This window comes from Gymnodraco acuticeps, unplaced genomic scaffold (genome assembly GCF_902827175.1).
Source record: "Gymnodraco acuticeps unplaced genomic scaffold, fGymAcu1.1, whole genome shotgun sequence".
NCBI lineage: Eukaryota > Metazoa > Chordata > Actinopteri > Perciformes > Bathydraconidae > Gymnodraco > Gymnodraco acuticeps.
This window is the reverse complement of record NW_022990235.1, coordinates 2,343,014-2,353,013: the sequence shown is the minus strand read 5'-3', so window position 1 is coordinate 2,353,013 and position 10,000 is coordinate 2,343,014. Positions and strand designations below refer to the sequence as shown.

The window sequence follows — 10,000 nt, the reverse complement described above, 5'->3', positions numbered from 1 at the left end:
TGACATAATCAGAGGCTTAGTATCACTGATTTCCACCAGTGTGGTGGTATGAATGTCTTCTTCTTCTTCGTGAGCAGGAGGGGCTTTCCACAGCATCTCAGGTTCCTCCCCGTTATCAGATTCAGAGTCACTGGAGTCCTCCAAGTCAATCTCTACTTCCTCTGAATCTTTCCCTTTCATCATCCTGAGCATCGAAACCCGTAAAGAAAACACAATCCAGAGACTTAGTGATTGTCACTTCCCTTACAGCTCACTGTGTCCGCCGACAGGACCCCTCAGCTGGCTGTGCTTGCAACATTGAGGTTATATTGGGAACATTACGGTGCCCTGCATGGTATTTGCAGATGGTCTGCCAGGATCATTTTCTCCTGTGCAGAGGGAGGGATAGGACGGATAGGGTGGGATATAAATACTGTAAGCATGGAGATGGCTCTGTACACACACACACACACACACACACACACACACGCACGCACGCACGCACGCGCACACACACACACACACACACACACACACACACACACGCACGCACGCGCGCCACACACACACACACACACACACACACACGCGCGCGCCACACACACACACACACACACACACACACACACACACACACACACACACACACACACACACACACACACACACACACACACACACACACACACACACACACACACACATAGTAAAAGCTATCTTTGAAGGCCACATTCTGTGACTACCAACTGGAGTAATTAATGATACAGGTAAACAGGACTTTGTGACTTTTATTCCTCTACTTATTGTCTACTTATCTCATTATTTAATGTAGATGAGTTTCTTTGTGTCAGAAATGGTTTGACTTGCGAGGCAATACTGCCTCCCTCTGGCCTGTGAGGGAGATTAAGTGTATTCTGAAGTGCAATCAGATGTGCCTGAACAAATGCAATATCTCACAATAGTATGACACATTTAAACTTTGAAAACCACAAATTATTTGACATTTTAATGACTTCATTGCTGGTTTTCTGTTAAGATGTAGAATAAAGGGGATATTTGAGCCGCAGAACTGGCAAAAGTAACATGAATCATGACCATGAACACAGGGAGATTGTCACGATCTGTCTGTGTTGCGTTTTGTCTTTTTCTGTCTTTGGTTTCATGTTTTATTTTGAAAAGTGTTCACCCCCTGACTTGCCTGTTGCTGTCTGTCTGTTTCCCTCCTACCTGATTACCCGATTGTGTTTACTGGTGTCCCTGTGTTTTCTCCTCCCTCCTCACCTGTGTCTTGTTTGTGTGATTAGTCTTGTGTGTATTTAAGTTCTAGTTTTTCTGTCTGTCGTTGTTGGTTCATTGTTTGTCTTTGACTGTGTTCACAGGTTCGTTTTCTGTTTGTTCCTTAAACACCTTGAAATAAAGGTATTTTTTTTGTTTATTCTGCATAAGGTTTCACTCAACCTTAACAGAGATAAACAATGTTCAATCACAAAAATCGATGCATGTACTGTTTTCTTGAAACTGACATGACATGCCGTTGACCTGCCATATTGCAATATGCATCTTTATGACCAAAATCCATATTTTAAATTGGTTTTATGCTGTCCCCTACAGAAACCAGTCAATTGTTCAGCTGAGGGTCATTCCCTGCCTTGCTTTACTTGTTCCTGTTCACTAACAGCATGAATCACTGTGCTAACAACATTAGATATAATGCATGTTACCAGAGTATCCTCCATAAGAGCCTGTATATGAAGAACATTCTCAGCTCTCTGCACTCAGGTGTAAAACACATTTCGCAACATGCTTTTAAGAAAAAAACCGTTCACCTCTGTCAACCTTTGGACCCATTAACGGCCTTTTCTGCTATTAATAGGTCAGCTATGAATCCTCAGATAGATCTTATCAGTCACTCAACCACCTACCAGACCTTCTTCACAAGATCAAACTGCTCACATCATCATCTACACTGCCACATATTGACCTAAGATCATAACAGCTGGCAAAGTGACAACAATGCAGATATAAAAAGTACCTACTATCCAGTCGGAACATTCATCTCCAATAATCTGTGTACGTCAAGTATGTTGATTAAATGATGACGCTGTTGATCTTAAGAGTCATGCATCCAAGTGTTTGACCTATGCATTACTAAGGGAAGCAAACAACATGGAAATGTCTTTTAATCGTAAAGGTTGAATAAATACTGCACATAGTACATTACTAAGAACACCTGAACACCTGTTGTGAGTGAGTTACTCCGCGATGATTGACCATAGTCTCCATGGTAATGACAATTTCTGCCTGCTGGATGAAGACGGGTTGGAACACAGCGTATGGATGACAGAGAGTTCCCTGTGTCTGTGCCGGAGACTGTGGTATGCTAATGGACTGCACACCTCGCCAGATGGGCTTTGTTTGTGACCGAGGCTGAACAGGTGAGGTCAGCGGAGAGTGTGTGTGTAAGAGAGAGTGGTTATCATGATTACTCTGAGACGCTACATGATGTTGGAGAGGTATAGAAGATAAGTTATTGGACAGGAATTCCTGCGACAATGAATAGGTTTCAGCATCTCAGGCTCCATTTTGAATAGAAATACTTCTTATAACAAATATTACAATCCAATTTGTTGAGATACAAACACTTTTGCATGGAAATGTATTTGTATCTTGTCTTGCAATACTGCTGACTGTTGATTCAAAAAAGCACTCAAAACACATCTGTTTGTCAAGGCTTTCAGCCACAGTTAACTCTCTCCTCTACATTTTTTTGACCAGCCTTTGTTAATTTCAGTTTTTATCTTCTTATTTGTTTTCCTTTTTGTCCCCCCCACGGCCCCTCCTCCTATTATAAAGCGTCCTTGGGTTTCTTGAAAGACGCTATGTAAATCCAATGTATTATTATTATAAAGAAATAAAAAACAATTGCATAATTTGTAAGCAAAGAATCCTATTTTCAAAATGTCTATTAACCTATTCTTTTAAGGAGTTTTTTGCAAAGGGCCTATGATATGCCTGTGTGTCTTGTTACTTTGTGGGACCTGAGCATGTTGTGCAGCATGAAGCTATGTGTAGACTGCAGCTTTCCTATTATATGTGCACAGGTCTGAGAGAAGTCATGCAGTTGTCGTTAAAGGGAAAGTCTGATGAAATAATGTGGTTCACTCTCTCCGGCAGCACCATCAATCACACTTCCTCCCTTTGATTCTTCAGGGGTGGTTCTTTCATTATCACTATCAAACAGACAGCACAATCTTCAGGAAACAGAAAAACATCAAGTCTTTTCAGATTTACCATCTGAACACATCTGAACAACAGACCCCACTTGGCCAGGCTCAAACCAGTGGGCTCGTGTTTGATCTACAATGAATATGCTTTGCAGAAGTACAGTGATGTGATTGTTTTGATTAAACAGAAGCTGCCTCTGAGATGGAAGGTCCTTCACTTTAATTAGCAACTTATAAACACTGCTTAGGCTCAAATGTTAATTCAGTTTGGAAGCTGGGTGATGAAACAGGTCCTTTGAAATGTATTTATTATCTTTATCACATCTTGTATTACACGTAAAGTGTAACTTCGTTACGTAAGGTATCATTTTCAAAAGATTGATTAATAAAGTGTACACATTTAAATGTATTAAGAAGAAAAAGGGCCGAAAACATATACAATTAGTTTGAACAGTTTGAACAGTTGAAACACCTGGAATAACCCCTTTCATGATTTTAATGTTGGAAAATTAAGCTATATTGTTCACGCTGAGTGAAACACTGAAAGACAAAACTACACCATCAAATGAAAATATTATAGATGCCTTTTTAAGAATTACACAAAAAATCAGCCAGACATATTTAGTACCTTTTCATTCTGAGAAATAAATACAGAGCAAGATTTGTATTTACTTTCCATCCCAACAACATCTTCTAACAATGATGTCATGTATGCATTTGTATCTGTAAGTCAGTAGTATCATATTTGCAGGTCGTTGCTCCCTACTTGTTATGAACTATGTTATGCAATAAACTGCAACATGTGTGAATGTGTTGCCAACCAGAAAACATAAAATGGCACCGTGTTATCTTGACTTAACATATCCAGTCTACCTTATTTCCTGCCTGTCAGTACACAGGCTTATCTCACTCCTCTCAATGTTATTTATTTCTTCACTGCCTGAGTTATTTCAACACTTTTTTTCCATTTAATCAACTTTTTTGCTGATTTATATTTATGGTGTTTGGGTTTGTGACAGCTCAGCATGCTTGTTTTTATTTGTCCCCATTAATCAGTGTGTTATCCAATGTAATCCCTTAAATCTAATCTTATTTTGGAGAGCTGCACCAAATATAAATCAAGGATATATGAACATTGTATAATCTGCCTTTCTTGATTGGTCAGTGAACTCCATCAATGTTGATCCTTATAGCACATTGGATATACCATCATTGCACTCTATTTGAGAAGTAGGTCATATTCATAATTAAGTGTATGGGAACATAAATAACTGTTTATCTGCCAGTGAACATATATTTAGAGGGTATTAGAGACAGCCACGACAGCTGTTATGAAACAGCCTTTTCTCTTTATATAATCATGTGTTTACGGCGTTAAGTCTTAGTAACAAGCTTTTCATAAATGGACATGCAGACCACACAGATGTCAAAGCTGTCAATGTCAAAAATACACAGGAAAGGTGCACATGTGTGACTGCAGAAGACTCCTGATAGTGTTCTTTTAGATCAGAAAGAGAGTAGAGTGTTACTTGTTTACTTGGCTGTTGATCTCCAGGACAGTTTAATCACCAGACTGCCCCTCTACTGTTAATAATAATAAATAAACCCAGTAAATTAATTTTCCTCTGCTGTCAAAAAATACATTATTTGATTTAAAAAATTAAAAAAACCTATTGACAAGAATGACTGGCCAGACATATGTGATTCTTGCCCATTATTAATCTATTAAGTACAGACTAATGTGGTAAGAAGACAAACATAATGTTTGCTAATAATGCATATTATGAATATTTGGTTTCTTACTCACATTTCCATAAAGGATGAAAGTAACCACTGTTTATTTGCAGAATTATAGCAATAAGAAACAATGCATTTTTTCTTTGAGTACAATAAATAAAGTTTACACAAATCCGTGCAACATAAATACCACGTACAGCACTGAATTACTAAATACAAAAATAAAAACTGCTGTCATATTGAGACCCTATGAAAAAATAATGTAGGAACTTCAGAAATATGAATGACTGCTCACTCAACATTCAAGTAATCCAGATATTTGTGCTCATTACTTTAATTATATAGATGCAATGATTGAAAATAAAAAGTGACTTTTCTCTAGTAGCTAGTAAAAACACAGGGTTCCTTATCAGATTAATTAATTAATTAATTTATCGATAATAGTTTTACCACAAGTAAAGTAAAGATACTTTGAGAAGTAATGTCCATTAGTATGAATAGTAGTATCTATAAACAGTATGTCAAGTTTCATAAACAGTTCATTTCTTGATGCTGTAAATGATCTTTTACTGTATTCAGATACACTTTACAGATATAGTACACACAATATTACACACTGTATGAAGTGGCCTTGCTACTAACGGCTGTGGCACAACAGCGAGGTATATCTAACTGAACTCTTCTGGGATCTGCCCTGGTATCCTAAAACCGGTCCTGCCCATGATCCAGAGTGCTTCTTGGACTGGAAGTAGCAAAGCTGGCACGTGTCTCTGCTGTGCAGCTGGTCCTATGGAGGAACTGCAGGAAGTTCTCGTTGCCTGAGCCCTCATGGCTGGAGATGGCCAGCTCCACTGGGCGGGCGGTGTAGCAGCGCCTCAGCTTACAAAGTTCCTCCCTGATCTGCCTGTTAAGAAGCCCATAAAAAAACGGGTTGATCGCAAAGGAAGTGTATGCCAGCCAGGTGACCGTTTCCTCCAAATCATCAGGAATCTTGGGTGTCGCGTGTAGCGTCAGATGGATGTGAAAGGCAAAGTAAGGCAGCCAGCAGATCAGAAACTGGCCAACAATAACCACCAGGGTGAGAGCTGCTTTACCTCCACCAAAAGGCCGGTCTCTCATAATCCTACGTGGGGCGTTGCGGGTTGTGATGATGGTAGTCTGGCTGTTTATTGAGTCAGAGCGATGCTTTGCTTGACTGTTAGTCCACAAGGGCAGAGGTCCATGCTGGCGGGCAGCCACACGGGCCACCTTGTACACATTACAGTAGACTGCAAAGATCACAATAGCAGGAAGGCAAAAACAGGTGACACTGAAGAACACAGAGAAGACTCGTCTGTGGTTACTGTGGCTCCAGTGCAGCGAGCAGTGTGAGGCACTAATGGAGCTCAGGCTGCTGTAAGATGGCCACCCAAACACGGTGGACAGCCCCAGCACAGCAGAGGCCACCCACACCATCACTATCACGGACGCAGTCAGCTTCAGCGTCATCTTGACCTCATAGCGCATTGGATGGACGATTGTAGTAGTAACGCTCCACACTAATGGCTGTGATGGTGAAGATAGAGGCAGCTATGAGGAAAACATTGAGGAAGACGTAGACCTGGCACACCAGGACAGTGAACACCACACCAGCAAAGTACGGAGAGCTGGACACAATCTCAAGAGGCATGAGGAGGATGGCACACAGCAGGTCCACTGCACACAGGTGGAACACAAAAGCAAATTTCCTGAGATGAGGGGCTTTTATGACAACCACCAGAACAGCAGTGTTGGCTAGAAGTGCCAGAACATTCAGGGTCACCATGAAAATATCCCTGTCAGGTCCTTGAATCGTGTCTGCGGGTTGGGAAGGACGCCCAGCTGTCTGCTGGAAGCTGAGGGCATCGGAGCCCAAACGGTGGTGCTGTCATTGTACTCAGCGTTCAGAAATGGTGTGTTTTCCTCCATGATTCATAGTACAGGTTTTAAAGTAAAAGCACACGTATGTAACCCAACTCCCCCATTGGTCATTAATGAGGTCAAACAATTCTTCAGCGCATCAGATGAAATACTCTTCACTCCTGTGTGAAAGACAATGAAGTCCATTAAAACATTACAATGCATAAGAAAGTATGTCAAATTAAGAGTATATTTAATCTATCTAGTGTTAGATGATATGGTTGACACGTTAGCAAACATATTCCTATTTACACATCCTGCATAACTACATCAGCTTTCATGTGTCGTGTTTATGTCTGCCGTGAATTTAAGTCAATTATTCCCTTTTCTTAGCTCTGGTCTCTTTGTTATTGCACATAATGTTGAGGGATTCATTCCAATATGTTTCAAATATAAACATTCAGAGATCCCTACTGCAGCCTCATATTAAAGGAACACACACACTCCGCAAAGGAGAACTAGGAAGTTAATCAATGAATGTTTATTTATGAGAATGTTATAGAAGGGATGCTCTCTCTATTACTCTCTTTATTTGAGTGAGGGAGAGACATGATCAATAGGAATAATTCATAGAGGACACCCTGTCTCTCCTCCATCCATCCCCATCCTTTTGAAATGTAAGATAATGAGTGTGCTTGTTTTAGCCCAGCTGCAGGGAACTGGCTGCATTGATTAGTATGTGTTCGGTGTCACCCTGCAGCGCACCGTCAAAGAGGAAACCTCTTACTGGGACAGGTTGGACCCTCAATCACAAAACATCTTCTCCGCATAATTGTTCGTATCTTTGTATTGCTTTGTGATTAAAAATTATAATCAGGTCCCAATCTTACGACTGTGGATGATGTTGTGTCCTAATACATGTTCTCGCTCAATGGCCTGAACCACTGATGCTCTCCCCTGCTGTAATCTTCTATTTGCATGCCACGTTTGCGATGCGATTTATCCCCAGGAAGGACCAGTTTATTTACATTGACATGCATATTATGTAAGGCTGTCCTAATGTTCATCATGTTCCTGTTACAGCATATGCAACATGATTTAAATCCAGGTTTTACTCCTGAAGAGGATGATAAGTCATTTGTTGTGTTTTCTAAACTCTCTTGTGTTCATTAATTCAACACCAACACATGTATTGGATTTTGCAACTTCAGTCTTTCTCCAATCTTTTCTATATTATCATAAGGATGACAGAACAATGCAGGGGTCAATATATTCCTAATATGCGCATTACAGAGCATCTTTTAGATACCACTGGTTTGTAATATCACTTCATTCCTTGTTAGTCAGCTCTTGTGTTATTATAGATTTAATTCAAACTATAACAAAAAACGGTCAACAGTTCACCAGACTACTAGATGCCAGGAATGCTAAGGTAAGATTTGTAACATGTTTGTTGTCTAAATTACCTTCAGTTTTTGCCACATTCTGAAACACATGTAAGTGGAAGATTTTTCTTGAATTTTTAAACACAAAGATGATGCATTAATATTCCTTTATACATTAATATCCTGATTATTAAAGTTACATCTTAGAGAATGCTATAACTACTTAATACAAAAAGAAGAAACTTACCAAATCTTTTTTGAAAAGTGGTTGGAGATCTTCCAAAAAGTTGTCTCAGTTTTGTAAATTTGAATACGTCCAAATCATGGTGATGCCTCTCCTCTGTATCAATTCAGGTTTGTAATAATTGTGGTTCTTTACAGAGATATATAGGAAGATATGGAAAATCAGTGACAAAATTGTACATTTCCCAAAGAAACAGCCCTACATGCGTTCGTACAGGACCCCAGGGAGAGCTGACTGACAGAGGTGATGTGCTGTGTGTCCACTGCACAGCTGGCTGAGCACTGAGGGGGAGGAGCCAGCATTTGGTGATTCTTCAATTCACATCTTTCATGACAACATGACTCTATCAAACTGCCAACCGCTTACATTAACCACGTCTTACACACACACACACACACACTCTTTCATCAGTCAGTATGTGGCAGTGACTGTCACACACTGTCCACTGTGCCTCTGTCTTTATATGTGGCACTATTCTCTTCAGAGCTTCTGAGAGAATATACATACAGACATACGCTCACTCACACACACTGAAGGAATGGTTGGATTTGTTCTGTCCAGTCACACTGTTTAACAACTTTAAAGCGCTTTTTTTTTATCCAGTTCATCATATGTCTTAAAAATGTATATTTCCTAACAGTGTACTCTTTTGCTAAAAGAAACGCATGAAACCAGGCTCAGCACTGACATCTGTTGGTTGCTGTACATTTTAAATCCCCTTGGGAGCATGCTGTACTTTACTGTGCTGACGTAAGAAAGGGTCCAGGTTAAGATAACAGAAGGGTATCAGTTCTGAAAGTTTATTGGCCCTTACATAAGTAAGCACAACACACAGAGAAGTGATGTAAATAGATGGTGTGGAAGCAGTAACGATTATTTATCACTTACAGCATATTTTGCAACTACCAAAAAACTATCCTAGTATCACACAGTATCACCTGGTGTAACGCACACTTTGTCATGAACTACAGGGTCAACATAACCACCTTGAAAGATTTTCGTTCAAAACCAGCAGACTGAAAGTTTAACTATTATAAATAGAGCCGACTTCACATACGTATTATTTAGACAACTGCCACTTACTACCTCAAATAAAACAAGAACACTTGGTTGTTTTTAACCACTGACAATAACACGTGACAGTGCTGTTGGGTCACCAGATAAACATGACACTTTGAACATATGAGAGACAACAGCAGCTGCAAAAATGGAAGAATTCTAAAAAGTCTTAAAAAAAGACCTAACTAATAAAATCACTCAATAATGAATAAAATATACAGGTGGATTAAAAAGTCAACCTGTCAACATGAAATACGGGTGGCCAACAATTAAGGCAGAATCAAAACGTTACAACTGAGAATCGTTGGTCATCGTTCCATTTTCAGACAGAAGTGCAGCGTCATGGCAAAAGCTTTGATCAATGAAAGCTCTGTTTTCAGCTTTACCTATGCCCAGCCTCTTCTTTAATAGTTTGTCCTCATTGTTCAACTTCGTGCGGATTGCCGTTTTTATTTGGCTGCTATCCACACCAAACTTGAGTGCCACATGTTCTG

The 10,000-nt window shown here is 39.8% G+C and overlaps 3 protein-coding genes across 3 annotated transcripts in view; all 3 read right to left on the bottom strand.

The window, feature by feature from the left end:
* The window catches only part of zgc:172270 (uncharacterized protein LOC100136849 homolog), a 1,978-nt gene extending 1,712 nt beyond the window's left edge, over positions 1-266 (bottom strand). The window contains 2 exon segments of the mRNA XM_034219151.1: positions 1-6; positions 9-266. The exon segment at positions 1-6 is cut by the window's left edge and continues 32 nt beyond it. Coding sequence (XP_034075042.1) covers positions 1-6; positions 9-192 — 190 coding nt within the window. The 5' untranslated portion in view covers positions 193-266.
* Positions 267-4,900: 4,634 nt separating this feature from the next.
* Positions 4,901-8,968, bottom strand: si:ch211-213o11.11 (probable G-protein coupled receptor). The gene is given in 5 exon segments (XM_034219122.1): positions 4,901-5,662; positions 5,664-6,458; positions 6,460-6,752; positions 6,755-7,000; positions 8,451-8,968. Coding segments are annotated over 4 exon segments (1,275 nt in total). The 5' UTR covers positions 6,888-7,000; positions 8,451-8,968; the 3' UTR covers positions 4,901-5,608.
* A 265-nt stretch (positions 8,969-9,233) lies between these two features.
* Positions 9,234-10,000, bottom strand: part of LOC117548108 — a 3,722-nt gene continuing 2,955 nt past the window's right edge. The window contains exon 6 of the mRNA XM_034219141.1: positions 9,234-9,997. Coding sequence (XP_034075032.1) covers positions 9,795-9,997 — 203 coding nt within the window. The 3' untranslated portion in view covers positions 9,234-9,794. The remainder of the gene's footprint in view (positions 9,998-10,000) is intronic.